At 48.6% G+C, this 18,134-nt stretch overlaps 5 protein-coding genes across 7 annotated transcripts; 2 read left to right on the top strand and 3 right to left on the bottom strand.

The window, feature by feature from the left end:
* Nucleotides 1–14: 14 nt before the first annotated feature.
* On the bottom strand, nt 15–2,994 carry FOIG_13075 (uncharacterized protein). 3 transcript variants are annotated; one of them, XM_031214118.1, is made up of 3 exons: nt 2,897–2,994; nt 643–2,831; nt 15–591 (listed from the first exon to the last, which is right to left on the bottom strand). In XM_031214118.1, the coding sequence occupies exons 2-3, from the start codon at nt 2,037–2,039 to the stop codon at nt 249–251; spliced, it is 1,740 nt and encodes a 579-aa protein (XP_031056266.1). In that variant the 5' UTR covers nt 2,040–2,831; nt 2,897–2,994; the 3' UTR covers nt 15–248. The 3 variants fall into 3 exon arrangements, with proteins under 3 accessions (XP_031056266.1, XP_031056267.1, XP_031056265.1); XM_031214119.1 differs by having other exon boundaries at nt 643–2,828; nt 2,897–2,979; XM_031214117.1 differs by having other exon boundaries at nt 643–2,980.
* A 184-nt stretch (nt 2,995–3,178) lies between these two features.
* FOIG_13076 (uncharacterized protein) lies at nt 3,179–4,961 on the top strand. Its single transcript, XM_031214120.1, has 2 exons — nt 3,179–3,310; nt 3,364–4,961. The coding sequence occupies exons 1-2, from the start codon at nt 3,238–3,240 to the stop codon at nt 4,158–4,160; spliced, it is 870 nt and encodes a 289-aa protein (XP_031056268.1). The 5' UTR covers nt 3,179–3,237; the 3' UTR covers nt 4,161–4,961.
* Nucleotides 4,962–5,202: 241 nt separating this feature from the next.
* Nucleotides 5,203–5,895, bottom strand: FOIG_13077 (uncharacterized protein; the record flags this gene model as incomplete). The annotated part of the gene is made up of 1 exon (XM_031214121.1): nt 5,203–5,895. The coding sequence occupies one exon, from the start codon at nt 5,893–5,895 to the stop codon at nt 5,203–5,205; it is 693 nt and encodes a 230-aa protein (XP_031056269.1).
* Nucleotides 5,896–6,315: 420 nt separating this feature from the next.
* On the bottom strand, nt 6,316–7,905 carry FOIG_13078 (uncharacterized protein; the record flags this gene model as incomplete). The annotated part of the gene is made up of 1 exon (XM_031214122.1): nt 6,316–7,905. One exon carries the CDS (start codon nt 7,903–7,905, stop codon nt 6,316–6,318), a length of 1,590 nt encoding a protein of 529 aa, XP_031056270.1.
* Nucleotides 7,906–15,096: 7,191 nt separating this feature from the next.
* Nucleotides 15,097–18,058, top strand: FOIG_13079 (uncharacterized protein). The gene is made up of 3 exons (XM_031214123.1): nt 15,097–16,017; nt 16,071–16,341; nt 16,396–18,058. The coding sequence occupies exons 1-3, from the start codon at nt 15,649–15,651 to the stop codon at nt 17,433–17,435; spliced, it is 1,680 nt and encodes a 559-aa protein (XP_031056271.1). The 5' UTR covers nt 15,097–15,648; the 3' UTR covers nt 17,436–18,058.
* Nucleotides 18,059–18,134: the final 76 nt, after the last annotated feature.

Raw genomic sequence — 18,134 nt, forward strand, 5'->3', positions numbered from 1 at the left:
GTATTGGGGCTTATCGGCATTTGAAGCTCTCCATTAATATAGGCGGATCTAACCCATTAGAACTGCAAGGTAACAACTAACAAAGTGTATTTGACTTGACCGATCAGGGCTACTATCTTGTGAATGAGCAAGCATCTAAGTACATTGTGCTGATATGTCCACGGGTATCAAGCGCTGCAGCGCATGCTTCCCAATTTACTACTTGTACATGTTGCCAAATTAACATTAGATTTCTTCCTCCTCTTGATCTATCGCTTGTTCTCGTTTCCCGGTGCTAATCTCCATGCCCGCAGAGGTAGACTCTGGAGATGCAACACCTTTGGCTTGATGTACCAGAAGAAAGTTGCAGCACCAAACAGGACACATAATATGTTCACTGTATAGTATCCGTCGTGGATCATGTGGCAGGTTCCGCCACCAGCCTCACATCTCTCCTTCTCGGACTGTACAGCGCATGAGAATGCATCTTTGATAAGTGTGCCCTTGATTGTCGTGGCATCTGACTTGCCAGGCTCGCACGTAGCCACAGTGAAGCTGTCAACGAGCCGGAGTACGAAATACCTAGGGAATGTGCCGCCCAGATTGCAGACACTACAAATTGTTAGCTTCGTAGCCGCGACATATGAGTCCGGTGTTACTTACGTTGCAAGGAGAGTCATGTAAGTGCCGCCAATGACGGGGTCAGACACTCGGGCATGGAAAGCAGAGACAGCGACAAACATGATTGTGTTTGTGAATGTTGAGAAAAGGTGTTCAGCGATAACCACCAACAGATACCATGATGTAACTCCTTCATCAGGGAAAATAGCGACAACGAATTGGGCGGAGAGAGCAGCAACAAGTCTGCCCACAAATCCCCAGCACCAAAGGCGCATCGGTGTATACTTTTGCGACCACATTCCGGCATAGTAGCCCAGACCAATCTCGAATGGGAAGTCGATGAGAACCGTCAGCGCCATGTTGTCCTTGCCAAAGCCCTTGTCGAGGAGCTTCAAGTTTGTAACGCCGTCGTTAGCCTGGAAGCCAATCTTGGCAATCAGATGAACAATGATGATGGTCTGGACGTTCTTGAGCTTGAGAATACCCCACATGATGCGGTAGACATCCCAGACACCATCTTCGTTCTGCGACTTGTCCTCCTTCTTCAAAAGGCCGAGTCCAACGGTGACAATGATGTATGACCAACCCCAGAACTTGAGATATCCCCCTAGTGAGAGAAGACCATCATCTGAAGGAACTGCCCTGAACCACTTGTTGGCAAAATCAGCAGCATTGAAGGCGAGGAAAACAGTGTATGACATAAAGTGGCCAGCAGTGAGACCAACAGTCTGCGCAGTTGAAGCGTATGATACGTTTCCAGGCGTCAGGAGAGTGAGCGCCCAGCCGTCCACAGCGATATCTTGGGTGGCGCACATGAGGACGAGAAAGAACCACCAAAGCATAAACGAGAACGCTGTCATGCCGCCAGGCTTACCGGCGGAGGCCATCATGTCTTCCACATGAGATCCCAACCAGAGCATGCCGAAGCCGGAGAGAAACTGAATCGGGACGATCCATGTCTTGCGCCGACCAATCTTGGGACTCCAAACAGCGTCCACGAAAGGACTCCAGAAGAGCTTCAGAGAGTAAGGGTATGAAGCAAGACTGAAGATACCAATTTCACTGTACGACATATGGTTCTTCAGCAAAAAAGGCACAGAGCCTGTGGCCAAGCCCATGGGGATGCCCTGCAAGAAGTATAGAAGCACCAAGAGGAGAAAGTTCCTCTGGTCTTGTCGAGGAAGATCGAAGAAACCGTGGTTGTTAAGAGAAGGGGTCTTTGGAATCGGATCGTCGAGGGAAAAGGACTCGCTCTTGATGAAGTTGGCAGCAACGTTATCGACGTCTGGGTTGGCCGCCTTGCGGCGCATCTCTACTCCGCTGCTCATTTTGCCGTTGCCGTTGAGGTGACCCTTTCCATTCGCATCCTCTGCTTCTGTCTTGATCGTCAGGGGCGGCCGGGCGGGTTTGTTTTGAGGTCGTCGAGCCCTGGCGGTCATAGGGGCCAAGAGTAACGGAGAGTCAAGACTACGGCGCGTACAGTATAAAGGAGTGGTAGTACCGTGGAAGGATGTAGAGGGGGGTTGAACGAATGCGACGAGGCGTCAAAAGCGTCAAAGTCAGATGCGGGTGGGTTCGAGATGTCTTGTCGTGACGTATAGTATGGAGAATTTCAAGGATAGGGGTTGTAAGTTGTGTAAAGCCAAGAAGTAGAATTCGAAGAGAAGTGAAGAATAATGTTTGAGTGAGTGAGAGAATGTAGTTGAAGGAATGAAGAAGAAATGGAAGACTTGTATTTGTCAGTTCCTGGAGTACTGAGCTAGGTAGGTACCAGTAAATCTGAAGCGGGCCTCAGATATAGAAGGTCACTACTGGCCTGCGTTTCGGATACGGTTTGGCGGATGAAAAAAAAGGGAACCCAGCAGGCTCCCGCTACCGTGGCCTTTAATGGTGAAATATGATTGGACTGTTTCCTGAAGATGGATCTAGGATCTTGAATGGGGATAGGTAAGGATGATTATTCTACCTGGCCTTTTTGAAAAGCTTCAGTGGCGACAGATATCGACTACGTAGGAGATATCTCAATTGGACGTAACGATGACGGTCGGAATATTCGTAGCCCTCTAAGAAAAAAGTATCCAAACCGTTGAAATACCTAAACTGATCCTGAACCCAACAAGGTGCCACGCTCACAAACCGCTGCGTGAACCTAGCAGACCCAAACCCCAAAAGCCAAGGACTCTTCGGAACTCGCATCTTTCCAGAAGAGGAAGCGCGTCAGGGGTTGGCTGCTGATGATGTTCCGGGGTCACATCCAATAAGAACAAGTCCGATCTGTCACTGGAGGATGACTTACAGATGGAGACCAAGACATTGGTTGACAGAAATGCTATCAAAGGTGCAGTAGCAATGGTGTCATTACACGGAGACTGGATAATTTGCTAAACAAATATTTAAAACTTTCATGAATATAACTCACTTTGGCCTGCGCTTTGAAGGTTATTAGAGATCACATGGTCATTCCATTCGATGCTAGTCAAAATTTGGAAACTTGATGACTCTTATCTTATCGTCCCCCCAGTCACAGCTTCAACCAATGGTAGCCAGGGAACCAATTGTTTGTAAACAGACTGTAACAAAACAACATCATCAGCAACCTTACTCACCATCTCTTCATCCCATATACACTGGACAAACATGTCATCCGAACCAACTTCTCCAACCAATAGCGAACTCCTTGATCAAGAGATTATAGCGCTTAAAGAACAAGGCTAGTCGTTGTACACAATGGCGCATCAAAACATGATCTAATGCATTCAATAGCCGCTGCTTTGCGCAAGTCGCTCAAAATCGAAACATCAACAATTCTTGCTGCGCCCTCGACACAAGCTTTTCTCGTCCCATCTAAGAATTCTCTATCATCTCGGAATATTCCATCCCGTACGAAACTACTGAGCGAAGCCGACAAACAGAAAGCATATAACCAGCAATGTCTTTATCGCATAGGCAGCTCTGTCACTGCTTTTAAGGTCCAAGACCCTGATCCCAACGCAGTTGACGGAGGGCATGTCCTTGGCTTGCGCTTCGAAGTCATGTCGAAGAGCCAGTTCCTGCTCCCTTACTATGTCATGCTCAACAGACCATACTTCAATTCCAAATACCTGCGCATCCACCGAAATACTCTGCCCTCTGCGATACCCATAACCGGCTTGGCAGCCCGTTATCTTCCGGCACCACGGCCGGAGAGCGACAAGTCTCCCCAGCAGAACCTCGATCGTTTCGTCAGAGCGCTTCGAAGAGAAATCGTGCGTTATCACAACCGACTTGGTGTCTCTGCGGACCTGCGTCGAAGCCTCGGATTGCACGATAGGATGGACGATACGGTTCTGCCTGATGACATTGTCGAGGTTGGAATAGCTGATATCGAGGCCAAACAGATTCGATTCTCTTGGGCTGATGATCGAAGTGGCAGAGTTGTCATGGATAATGACGGAAGGGTTGTCAAACTTATGATGTTTGGCAGAGACGGCCGTGATTGGGAGACAACGAAGGAGCTCTACGGAAAGTATGAGCGAATCGAAGATGTGGCCAAAACCCTTCAGGCATATGTCAATGGTTGAGATCCGCGGTCAACGACAAGTCATCTTGGCCATCAACTAGATTTTGGTGTGACGCACCGAGCTCCCCTTCACCAAGGCTTCAAGTACGAAGAGGGATCTGCATGATACGGTATTCTCGGATCAAAGGTGATCTGCTTCGGGAGTGGGATCGATATGCACTCAGCGAGATACAATCACTACTTTGCATGACAGCAAATCGAAGTAGCCGTTATCGCCGCCCCTTCAAGCAATAGGTCCTTCGATACCTTGAGAACGCAGCACTAGAGAAGCGGTGTCAGGAGGGGTATGATACAGTACAAGCCACAAGGATCACAATGCATTGCACATACTTATCAACCGAGGAAGGGCATTACGATGCTTGCTACCTACCGGGGGCCTGGTATTGTCGACGTGTTGCGCCTGAGACACCTCGCATGGGCTGTTGAACTGTCGGTGTGTCAGCAAATATGGGCAACAACGCCAACTCAAGCACCAGGTTACACGGAGTAACACGATGCTTGATTCACCAACAAGACTGGTCACTTTGTTGCGTGGATAAATGCGCTATTGAGAATCGGAATAAGAGAATATTTCGAGTCTCAGATTCCTGGAGTCGTGGTGGGACTCTGCCCTGTGTGATAATGCTTCAATATCACCGAGATAGATAGCTCAATTGATACATGGCCAGACGTATTTCTAGTCAGTTGCCTTGTGCCCACTATCATTACAGTAGAATGAGCGGATCCTGAACTTTCGGCACGATGACTTGCACCATATCAACAGAGGCCAATGCCAATAGGTGAGGTTTGGTAAATATGCCGTGGGCCATGAGAATCTCTTCAATGGAGCTGCGCTTGGGCACATCTCATGGCAATAAATACAAGTTAGCCCTTTGACAACTCATGCAAATCCCACATGCCATGCTTCAGGTGTTGGCAGAATCTTTTGGTCTAGCATGGTTAGCAAGCGAACCGTAAACAAGACAGCTAACATACCTCAATCTTTTCCGTGCGCACTTATCCCTCCGTATTCCTCCGTTGCAGTGTTAGTGATTCTCCCGTGTTCACCAATCTAACGGCTTCTTTGCCGTCAGTGCAGCCCCGGAGCCAAGTGGTTCATTCCTCTCCAACCTAACCCCAGTCTCATCATCCAAGATGCTCCTATCTATCTTCCACATAGCGACTTGCTCATCCACAATCTTCGTCCATTTCCTCACAAGTGGATGCGCATCAGCCACATCTGAGAACACAACATCTTCGGCCCCCATAGCTGGAGTGACTTCATATTTCCAGTTACCATCTTCGGACCAATACTCAGGCGTGAACAAGCCTTGTGTACTGAGTTCTTCGCGTGCTTGTTTCAGGAGTTCGGCGATCTTGGAAGAATCTGCTTCGTTAAGACCACGGACCGCTTCGTTGATGCCTTCGAGCAAGCCCAGAGTTTGACCTGCTCTCATGCCAACGCTTGCGCCAAGACTGAATCCCTCGTCAAATCCAGCTTGAAGACTGCTTTCTTTTGAAACGGTAATACCCTCGCGGTATCCAGCAGTTGTGTGCTCTGTTTGCAAACGGCGAATATCTGAGGGGTGTGATGTTGCTGACTCATCGTCATGGCGAAATTCAGTGGGAGATGAAGGTCCCGAGCCAAAAACGTCGTCTAGAGCATCATTGGTGGCTGCAGTATCAGCTTGAGATTCGTCCTGAGGGCGAGCAGTATATGCCTCGTCAATCATTTGCTCGACTGGTTGAAAATGCATGTTTGACATTGAAAGTGGTCAAGGTTTAGGGTACGTGGGTTGAGTTCTGATAAAGATTTATTTGACGTCGTTTGAGTGGGACTCTTTGGGTGGCGCCAAGAGTTAAAAACCCCTTGTATCTGCAGAAACCTGGAGGATGATCGGTCTTGATATCTTGGGCTTATGAGCTGTCCATGTAAGAGGTCAGTTTCGAATATGAAGGCCTTATTCTTGAAATTTTCGCATGAGGTCGTGCGCTTGAAGCTTCTGAACCTGGAATAACCCGATACTTTGAAAAATGGCATGTTAAACTGGGGAAAGCTTGGTAATCATCATTCATCATGGCTAATCCTGTTCTGCCAACCTGCACATACTACGAAGGATCATAACGTTTACTATCCTGGCCAAGTACCGAGACACTATCCAGACAGTATCATCATTCTAAGAAGCGACCGCTTGCTCACCAGCATGTGCAGGCATCCTTCCCTCGGTGTTCAACGGCTGTAACATGTGATATTTCTCGCGGAGATAATCCTTCTGATTTTCTCTCATCAACCCCAGATCTAGCAAAAAGTTGACCACGTAAAGAAAGTCCTTGACATGTGGTCTCAGTCCATCCTCTGCTTGGTTGTGCCCTGAAGGTAGGGCGAGCACGTCGGCAATTGTGCTGGCGATCTCAAAGAGCTTTTGTATGATACCGCTGCCTTGCGTCGCTATACTCACAATACTATCCAACTGCCCGACCAAGCTGCGGAGTTGTATTGATAATCGAGACGCCGGGAACTGCAGCGATAGGCCTTCGTGGGTCGTATCTGAAGACCCTGAACGCAAAAGTCCTTGCGAGAGCGCTAATTGCCAGAGCAACGTGCGAAGCCAGAGTCTAGTGATGAAGAGATCCGCACGCTGTAGTTCTGTGAAACCTGTGTGTCCCTCGGAATGCATCCTTGCCTCGGCCGCTGCAGCATTCATCTCAGCTTGGTCAAGCTGCACTTGCTTGCTTTCAATCCACTGCACCGTCAACCCGCCGATTGCACCTCTTTGAGACTGCCAACATGCGAGGAACGTCTCATCCAAGGTTAGGAAGAGTTCTATTAGGCAGTTGAAGCCCACTCGAATATGTTCTGGTGTAGAAGAGTCCGGTGCTGAAAGATTGGTGTGTAGAGGTCCCATGATACTGGGGTACCCATCAGCGATGGTAAGGAACCTCTCGTGGATGTAGGCTTCCCAATAGACTTGCTGGAATCGGGCCATAGGATATGGTGTCCGAGTAGGATCTGGTAATGTGCGCTGGTGAGCCTCCATGATCTGAATTAGTGATATAGCCTCCCGGATGAAGCTGAAACTTCGGTCAAGTCGAGGCAGTCCCATAGTTGATATCTCGAGGTAGATGCATGTCACGATGCGCTTGATATTGTGAGGCATTACCTCATCTACACGTCCTGGTCCATGGGAGCCAACGGCAGCACGATGTTGTGCTTCGAGACTATGATATACCAGGTTGTTTATTTGCGCCGCTACACTACCATGTGAGTTGTCCGCGGTTTGTGATAGAAATGTTGTAACAGCTGCATAGGCGTATATCAGAGCTGCATCCTCGAAGTTGTGATGCATCATTGATATTGATCTGACAATTTCATCAGGAGTGATGGCAGGGCTGAAAGGGTATACCACCTTCTCAAACTCGGGCAGCAACGAGTGAAAGAAGCCTGTGGTGTATGCCTCAGAGTTTGGCGAATAGGGGCCTGATATCGCCGAACCAGGGCTACTCCCTGGCGGCCACTCACTAGCCGCATGAGGCGTTGAGTGAACTGCCGAGGGAGACACAGAAGCGCTTGGCGAGAGTGCATTTGGCTGTTGGTGCTGGAGGTTTGCTTCTCTGGCCTGGGCTACAAGACGCCCGCGCTTCGGGTTCTGACGTTTCCTTGGGGCAGTGGATCTGATGCATTGCACATCAAACTGGCGGCATGGCGAGCAGGGGTTTCCATCATCGCACTTGACCTTGCGTACTCGGCAGCCATGGCAGGCGGGCATCGCGAAGGGGCAATCGTATCAGATAGTGCAGAGGTCGATATAAGAAGTTACGAAGAGTGGAGGTCAACGTCTGTCTGTCTGCCCCGGAGACAAGGCGCGTTTAGTTTAGCATGGAACAGATGGGGTCACGTCTGAGAGCCGAGCTAAACGCTTGTGGAAGGCAGACAGCATGAGTCACGTGAAGGGAGCGAGCATCGTCATATACCGGTATGTGGCTTACAGTTGAATGCCAGAATAGCAATTGAAGCTATTCATTTAGTAAATTGTCATGAGCGATAGTCTTATAGGACACTTATTAGCTGTCAAATAGTGATTGGAATAGTGGTGGAGTTCTCTGTCGAGCTAGGTGCTATAGATAGCTGGGCTGTAGTTTGAGCCGTTGACTCGCGTTTAGCAAGGACATAGCCAGATAGCACGCTCCCCTGATTCTAGTTCTAATTCTGATTCTGATTCTGACTCTCAAACTCTTATACAAAGTTTGTGGGACGTTGCGTCTCCTAAACTTAAAGGAAATCAATATTGCGAGTCATTGACATGAGATCTTGAACACGATAGGCTGCTGGACGGTTGCTCCTCATGCACATTGCTTTTTGGTGGTAGATCTCGCGTACATGGTTGGTGCAGAGATAGCATGAACCTGATTTAGACCCTTGAGTTCATGAGCAAGCATGAATGTCACTCCGAGTTAGATATGTATGATTCGGTTTGTTCATGAGCTGAAACTGAACTATCTTTGGTCGGTGCTGGCGATGCTGAAAGCTCAATCAAGGTTGGCCGATATTCCTCTTATCGTAATGAAAGATCATATTTCACATGATCTCATTAGCCAATTGTCCCTTACAGGACTGTTTATAGCCGGAGACATTAACCCGAGGTTATTAACAAGGCGGTGTCCTGATATTGAAACATTATCTACCCACATCATGCAAATATTGCTCAGTCTCGACTTGTTTCATCCAGCACCGCATAATATGTACTGATAAACCTCCTATTTCAATATGTCGTAGCTTGCAACACCCTTGATGCAACATCATACACCGTACATAGTCACAAATCGCCTGGCAGGGTTGACTTGTTGGGAAATATTCTGGAAGTGTAACCCAACAGCAAAAGAACCCACAGGCCACAGCAACCATGTTTCTTTTACGAGCCTCGTTGTTCAAAGCGGATCGTGTCCAATCTGACATCTCGGCCGGTAGTGGTACGGATACACATCACGTCCCTAGAAAAATAACAGGCGGTCTGGGATGCATAGTTCATCTGTCATGGGTTTTTCTCCATCACGGGCTTCCAAACCCTATTCCAGATTCTCAGCCAGCACACAATTTTCCTTCGCCTACTGTCATCAACCTTACAGGTGGACGCAGTTTTGATCCTGAAACCCTGCAATTCCCCCGGCAGCAATACCAGCTAGGCCAGTCCCAGTAGCAAAAGAAGCTAACTAGCTCGTCGGCACCGGAGCCACGGTTCTGAGTCTGACGCTGCCGCGGTCCGGGGGCTACGGGGAATGTGATCCCTGCGTCCGGACAGGACACGCCTGGGTTGCGTTGGGCTCAACTCGTGCTAGACAGCGTGTCTGTACATATGGATGTTGTTTGCCAACGACTTCTGACTTAGACAGAGAAGCGGTCGACTTGTGATGTATGTATCCGTAAATCACACCCCCAGCATCTTGTTTGCAACGTCCGGTCCCTTTTTTTTCGTCGCGGCACTTGCACGGCATCTGTCGAACCCCCAAACCACCTTCAGTTCAGGTTTGCCTCTGATCGCATGGCGAGCAGGGATTCATTTGCAACGGTCTAGCACATCCTATCGAGAAATGAGCACCGCCGCCCCGGGTGATCTGACTCTTTCGGTTCCATGTACCGTGGAATTAAGGAACCCACCCACCACAGTCAGGGTCGGGGTGGGAAAATAAAGAAAGGGAAAAAAGGAGGACGGGTATGATGGAGACTGCACCATTTGGTTCTTAGTTAGGATTCGGAATTTCAAAAAGACTAAGACAGGACCGTCCTCATGGAACGCACTCCGATTGGCGATGTCATACCCTCAGACCCTTCTTCATCAACGAGCGCCGTTTAGAAAAAGTCTTTCGTATTTCCTGTACGGAGCACCCTTGTCCAGATTGCTGTTTGTTTCTTGCCAGTGACATTATCAATGGCCGAGGTGAAACTCGTTAGGCTTGAACTGCTCAAATAATACAGTAGGGAGAACGTCTTGAGCACGTCTTGTCGTCTGTCAACTTGGAGGCTCGCGTGTAAGAGGATGGCCCCAGAATGCCAATCTTGACGTGTCGCAGTTGTTTGCCCCCAAACCTGTCAAATGTCGGAGGAATAATACCTTACCCTTACCCATAACCACCCATGCCTTGCTTCACTTTGCTTCACTTCACTTCACATAGCTAACCGTACTCGGGAAACCTTCCTTGCCACTTAGACAATCCCAATCCCCGGAACCTCATGAACAGTATCCGAGCGATCGGCAGAGGCACGGGGCCGTGGACCTGGGATGGTTTAGCAGGTTACAAGGCCAAGCAGCAGTGTTGCCGTTGGTGCGATGCCATGCGATGCGATGGGCAACGGAGGATGGTGGGAACTCAAAACTCCAGACAGTCGTTGGTATTTACTCCCGGTTGGCTATCTCGTCTCGACTGACTGGCAGGGCTGTGACAGGCGGCTGGTGCCCCCGGTTGAAATAATAACGTGGTCATGACCGTAGCCCGGAAAATGAACTGGCTCGTGCGAAGGAGATTCTTGGCTAGGCGATGGGTGAAAGTCTGGAAGTGGAAGTGGAAGAGAAAGGGGTCTTGTAACAGTAACTACAGGTACTGCAACATGTTGCATCAATTACACGATAACCTGCAACATCAACATGGTTAGCATGACAGAGCTGGAGACTCTGACAGACCAGCTCAGCTAAAGGCTAGGGCCAACCCGAAGCGGTGGGCATTACAGACGTCACTTAACTTAGATTGGGAGACAAAAATCGATGCAACACGGCCTGAAGAACCGGGGAGACGTGTACTTACTTGACGCTCTTGTGCAGCAGCGCAGCTGGTGCGGTGTGGTATGACATGGGATGGCGAGAGGTCGCGAATACGCTTTTACTTCTGTTGTAGGTATTGTAATGTCGGTATGTACAGTACAGTACAATACAGTACAATACAGTACAGTAATCTTGTAATCTCTAAGTATTGCTTTTTTGTTTGAATCAGTGTTTTTGCCTTTGTGTTAGTCAGTAATTAAATGGATTGACTTTTTTTTTATCCTTTGTTGTCTCCCTGTTTTTGATCTTGTCTCAACCAGAATGATGTGTCGTTTGGATCAGTGACAGCCATGGCGACTTGTCATAATGCCACACCGAGAAATGCCATCATAGCTGAATCGCTCACCGTCCCTTTTTTTCTTATTCTTCTGTGTCTTGGTCTTTGCTTTCTTCCTCCCCTTGCGCCCCAACGTATTAGCGAACTTTTGGTCCCCAAACAGCCCAATGCTCATCGTGGCGTCTCTTCTAGAATTCTGTTTGGAATAGAGGTCCCCAGCAGGTAACATGCCTTATCCTGGTCCCCAAAGCCGCTCTTTTAGTATTCCCCACAAGCCTCCTGGGCTGGTCCATCCACCCACCCATCCATCCATCCATCCATCCCTTCAAGTTTGACAGCCCCTGGTCCATATCAAACGCCCTTGATCTGGTTCATCTCGCTCGCCCTGCGTTTGGCAATTCCGATCCCATGGTGCAAACTGGAGAATTTTGCCCTCTCATGTCTGAGGTATCTTCTCTCTCTCATATCCAGATGATAGACACAACGCCACAAACAATGGCTCCCGATCCCGAGCAAACAAAGTTGCCACATCTTGTTGCTAGTCCAGGGCCCGGAAACTTGAGTTGTCCTCCCGACAGTCCAGTGCCAGTGCTAATACCTAGAGGCTCACGGCTCACGGCCCCTGCCGATCCTAGTAACCGTAAACACAAGCACAGGGGGGTATTTGGAAGTTATCAGGGGTGTAGCAGTGCGCTGACCGCCTGGGCAATGACCAGGCCAGACTGAAGTATCGGTGCGTAGGTTAGAAGCCACGCGAGCCTCCAAATTTCAACGGGGGTGCTGGCTGTAGTCTCCCAGAAATGAAATTTAAGACAAATAGGTCCCCGACATAAATTCTTCGTTTCGTGATCAGTATCCCTTTCATTGGTTTTTCATCAATATTCTTCGTTGTTTGTGCGTGCCCTTGAATTCCAGTCGCTCCGCATCTTATCTGCTCTGCCTTTCTCTGCTGCCGCTGCTTTGCACACAATCTGCAACCACTCTATCGTCTCATCAACATATTGTATTGTCTGGATTTCTGGGACAACGAACCTATTTGCGATTCACCAACAAACCAAACAACCACAAAAATCACCTTCAACATGCCTCGCGGACCTTATGACACTACTGGCGTTGCGAAGCCCAGCTGCCCCAAGCCCCCAAAGGGAAAATGCCCTCAGCTCGTTTGCCAACAATAAGACGATGCAAGCTTTGCGATAATACTCTGTCATGAGCCAGCAGACCTCAGGTTAGTTCTCTGACACTCCAAAACTCCCATACCATGTTCTCTAACACTCCTCAGAGTCATGCTGTAAAAACCAAGCCAACATGCTTGCACGAACTGCGCACTGCTTTAGCGATGATGATATCGACTGCCGATCGAAATAAAAGGAACTCATGGGATGACGGTGCTGTGGAGTTATGCTTTCTTCTGTTTTGGGACGGTTCGGAAAAGTACTAGACGGAATACTCAGGTCTCGGGATTATGATCTATGGGATTGGATATCAGAAGAGGAGGAAATGGTAACATAACATTGGATGGCTATAGATTTGAACGTACATATTAGTGCGTCTTTGGTCGCAGGACCAACTTAATATTGATACCTTACCTAGTACCTATTGAAACACGATTTGGAATATCGCATAATCGCTTGGCGTCACAGTTGTATCGGTCGACAACGGTTCGTTTGGCTTCAATAGTGCAACCGTTTTGTGGACTATTGAACCACCGGTAGAAAACGTTGTTGCATGGTGCAGCCCTACAGTATTAGCTATGAGCTATCGTGACCTCGAACCAATTCGCCGGGTTGGTTGGTGGAGATGAGTGTGGGATCTTGTGGAACCATGGTAGCCGACAATGGAAGAAGAGGCTAACTGCATATTACCCAGGGATATCCCAGATGAAGCATTTCGGCATCATACATCTCATCTTCTCCAGCCCGTTTCAAGGCAATCATCTTAGCCCTCTCGCTTGAGAAGCAACTCGCAACAGCAAGATCACCAGGGCCTCCATATTGATTCTGGCAGTTTGGCCGTACCATTTGGTTAGTTGGCGCAAGCTTCAAGCCATCAGGGAGAGTGGAACGACAATGACGATGGCAATTGAATTGATCGACGATGGAATGAGAAATACGAGGGGTTTTCGAGGGAGAAGAGAGCTGAGGGTTGGCGATCGAAGGATCTGAAACCCGTTGGTTCCAGACGAGGTAATGAGCAGCCGTTTTCTCCTGAAGGCGTATCGTTCGCCGTGATCAAAGCTAAAAGCCTCATGAAACTGCCTAGAAATGCAAGGTCCCGTTGATCTTATTGCGTGTCGTCACTATCCAACTAAGTAAAAAGTCCGTTCTGTGGTTGTGGCTACAAGGTTGAAGTTGATATCCATATGATGTGACTTTTAGCGCGGGGATCTGAAGATGCGGAAGCAGCCGCAGTCTAGAAGGTGCAGAGACGTCACAGACAAGACAAGACAAGATTTACAATGGAGGGGTCGCCGTTCTTATCTCTTTATTAAGCTTGACAGCCCGTGTACATGTGCAGTAAGTTAGGTGCTTCATATCTGGGACTAATAAGAAACTGGAGGCATTTACCCCGGATTTCTGTGTGGGGGTGGAGTATCAGACGCGGGATGTTGAGTTGAAAACCCCATTTATATCAAAGGTAACCTCTCGATCCCGTGTCTGCCTCCGCTACTGCGTCTTTGGCTGATGCATGGGATCGGATGCAGCATCCACACACTTGGAGGGTAGTATCTGTATGATATGATCGTTATCTAGATAATCTAGTGTCTGCTCAGTGCACGGATAATGAAGCATGTATCGTAGGATATTGTTGTGATCTATGGTATAGCTTCAACTTGGACTTATACCACGAGTTACAAAAGTATCCGGACTCAGTAGTCCAATATCATTCCCTACTCAAGCATAACTGCTTTTTATTTTACTGTTTAGTATCGTGACACTCGCTAGGCTTCATACATACTTAGTGGTGTGACACACGAAGCATGCAGACCGGGCCGGTTTACTGTTCCCATCCTCACCGGCCATGTTCGTAGCCGTAGGATGAAGCTATATTATGCAGCCACTGTTGTCATTAGATGACTGGTACGGTGGTTTTCGGAGCTTTAAAAGTGGACGATAATTATTTCCGTAGCAGCTTGACATTGTACGGTGTGTCAACCATGAATGGCTTCAGTATGGTCTGACATAGCTGGCATTCTCGTACCAGCTAGACAACTACGCAAGGATCACAGTTGCCGGATCATCCAAAACAGTCGACAGCTCGACCGTTTCAGCACTATCGTCCCTTTTAGGCCAGAGTGTCTCCGAATTGTCAATGGCAACAGATCAATGAGTGAGATTGATGAGGGGCTGCTCTAGGGTGGCTGTTCAAGGGTATCATGGCGATATTTGAAGGCATTCACATAGCTATGAAGCGGTTAGATGCACAATCACTGCGTCCACGCTTTCATTAAAAAGGAGCAAGCCATTATGATACAATTTACCTGGTATAGTATTGTTGATATAATTGTATACATCGTACACAGTGATGACATAGAAACTCCGGCTGTGAAGCTAGGTGATATCGTTTGCACATATGCCGGACAAACGTCTGTGTGGCCCGTGAGTACTTCTTTGTAGCACTTCAAACATTCATTGGCATTCTCTGTCTGTTTCTGATCATCTCATCTCCCACTTTTTTGGTCAATGTGCACTGAACCTAATTAGCTCGGATGCAACCGATCAGAGGTACGATTTCATCCCATTTTCGTTGGCCAATTTGCCCTTGTCACCGCCAACCACCAACTTCCAACCTCCCACAGAATCCGTCCGCCGCCTTTACAACTACCAACCTCTCGCTCTTTGAAAACTCTTTATAGAAAAATGGTAACCAGTTCATCCGCTCAACCCCTGAATCACCAACCACGAGCTAAAATGGTTCCTGATTCTCCCTTTCTAACGTCTTAGCGATCCAATGGTTCTTCCCTTTCAAGACAAGCGTTGCAAGCTCCCCGGCTTCCGGCTGCAACACCTATTGGCTTGATTATGTGACCACGATCGTCCGAATTCTCGTCAACCAACGATGTTTACAGCACTTGCGGTGACAGCTGGCCGTGCCCTGCAAGACAGTCCCCGAATTGTTGTTCACCGCCTGAAGGAGTCTCCACGCGGCCCGCTCGCGCACCCGGGAGAGGGTTCCCCGTCTTCCCAGCCCATCCACTACGACCGATCGAGAGGTCTAAAAGTCCATGCGGTGAAGGCTTGACCATGCTTATGCTTGAAATACAAATGTAGCACCACCTCGCATGCTTCTTGACAAGAGATCTATCTCCTCAAAGGCTTCTGCTCTGCAGCCTGGAGAGCCCATGGCCACTCCAATAAATCATCTTTAATCTTTACTTCCTTCAATGACAATACCGTCCTGTTAGGGCGAGTCGCTCATGAATGGCTTCCAACACCTTCATGGCGGTCCAAGAGACCATTGCTGCCCTTACCTGGCAGCAGACCGGATGCTTGCTTGCGGGCATCTGGCTCATCTATCTCGTCCAGCTTGTGATTTGGAGACTATGGCTCAGCCCTCTGGCCCATATCCCAGGTCCCAAGCTGGCCGCATTGACTCAATACTATGAGTTCTACTACGACTTCGTCCTAGGAGGACAATACACCTACAAGATCATCGATATGCATGAACGATATGGCCCCATTGTTCGCATTAACCCCTGGGAGGTCCATGTAGGAGACCCTGAATTCTTTTCGGACCTCTACACTGGACCCAGCCGACGTCGAGACAAGTGGACATTCTACACCCAACAGGTAAGCATCTGTGTACTCAAGATATACACAGATTTCAACTAACAATCAAATAGTCCGGTGCCCCCCGTACCCGTGTACCTCACCCAACTGCTCTCGCAGGACCCAAGACTGCGACAGAAGGCTCTCTTGCTGCCATCGACCACAGCCTTCACAAGTTGCGTCGAAGTGCGCTGAACCCTTTCTACTCGACTCAGACTGTGCGCGAATTGCAGCCGGTTATCGAGGAGAGAGTGGAAGCTCTTCTGGGTGCGTTCCTGAATTACGCCGAGGTATCCAATGGACAGCCTCTTGATGTCATGTATCCCTACTCGGCCTTTACCAATGGTAAGTCTCATCAGTCAGTCTCCCACACAATGACAACTCTAATAATGTCCTCAGATGTCATCAATGAATACGCTTTTGCTCGAAGCGACCATCTTGTCGAGAAGCCCGATTTCGGTGCTGAAGTCACTAATGACCTTCTCATCGGTACTCACATGGGACCTTGTGTGCAGCAGCTCGACTGGGTTCTCACCCTCGTCAATGCTCTACCGGAGTCCATCTCAAACCGATGCATGCCGGGATGGGGTGGTTTCTTGAAGATGAAGAACGACATTCTTGAACAGATTCACAGCGTCGACCCTCCTCAAAGCAGCGGCAAGTGGATGATGGATGGAGGTCACCCTACCATGCTCTCCACCAAGACTCGCTCCGTTCGTGACAAGACCGCCTCTCGCCAGACACAGGAAAGCCAGATCACTGTCCAGGGTGGCACTCTAACTACATCGTGGGCCATGTCACTTGCCACTTTCCACCTTTTGAACCGCCCCGAGACCCTCCGCAAGCTACGCGACGAGCTCTTTGATGCTATCCCTGATGCTTACGAGACCATTCCTCTCTCAAAATTGGAGAAGCTCCCTTACCTTCGTGGAGTTGTCAAGGAAGCCCTGCGCCTTGGCATCGGAACTAGCAGCCGCCTCGCACGCGTTGCCCCCGATGAGGCTCTCGTCTACCATGATCGCGAGAACGATGAGGAGTGGAACCTCCCTCCAGGATCCATCGTTGGCATGAGCCCTTACAAGACCGTCATGGACGAGAACATCTTCTACGACGCCCGCGGCTTCCACCCTGAGCGATGGGTGGAGGATGGAGAGCGACTTGACAAGTACCTCGACATCTTCTGCTCCGGTTCGCGCATCTGTCTCGGCATGGCTTTGGCTCACGCCGAGCTTTATCTTACACTTGCCAAACTCTTCCGCAGATGGGGAAGTGGTGGTGTTGTGTATGGTAGCGATGATGGCGATCAGCGCTTTGGAGACGTTGGCTACCTCAGCATTTTCGAGACACGAGTTCGAGACTGCGAGATTGATGCTGACTACTTCATGCCTATTCCCTACAAGGGATCTGAGGGATTCCGCTTCGTCTTCGAAACCTACTAAGTGAAGACAAACACTTCACTACTATATCAAGGTTAGGTATCTTTGCTTTGCTCTGCTTTTGTTGCCGCTTTGGCTCTAGCCCCTGCTCTGCTTTGCGATACCCAGCACCTACTATGTCTTTCTTATGAACCCTTTGATGGAAACGAGTTTGTATGATGGAATTACGATCATGTTATGTCATGAGAAGCTATGAGTTTCATGTTTTATGTTTTTAAGATGCGGCACATACGTGCCTTTTTCTATGTCATGAGTTTACGTCTTGCATTGCTTTCCAATAGCCTTCTGGCTTTGTTTGTTACCGTGTTCTGGAGAAGAGGATGTCGATCTGAAAGCTTCGCAGTATCTGTGTTGAACATGGAAGAACAGCAAGACTTTTACAATCAACACCAAATCTCCAAGCCAAATGAGGCGCACGTATAAGAGGTTGATCTTCTTTGTCATGATAAATACGATATATGGACTTTTAAGAATACCGAATCCCAAAGGATCATGAGATACAGAACTGTATCCTTTTTTCTTGTGTTGAAGGCCAGGAGTCGAACTGGTTGGATAGGAGAATCGGAGAAACAAATAAAAACAACGAAAAATTACAAATATCCAATTCAAAAAGCATATTTTCTAGCTTCTTCTCAGTGTGACCCTGTAATTCGCTTCTAGTGTCGATCTATCATCTCGTATTGAAACATTCACGGCAGTTCC

The sequence above is a fragment of the Fusarium odoratissimum genome (genome assembly GCF_000260195.1).
Source record: "Fusarium odoratissimum NRRL 54006 unplaced genomic scaffold supercont1.30, whole genome shotgun sequence".
NCBI classification, from domain to species: Eukaryota; Fungi; Ascomycota; class Sordariomycetes; order Hypocreales; family Nectriaceae; genus Fusarium; species Fusarium odoratissimum.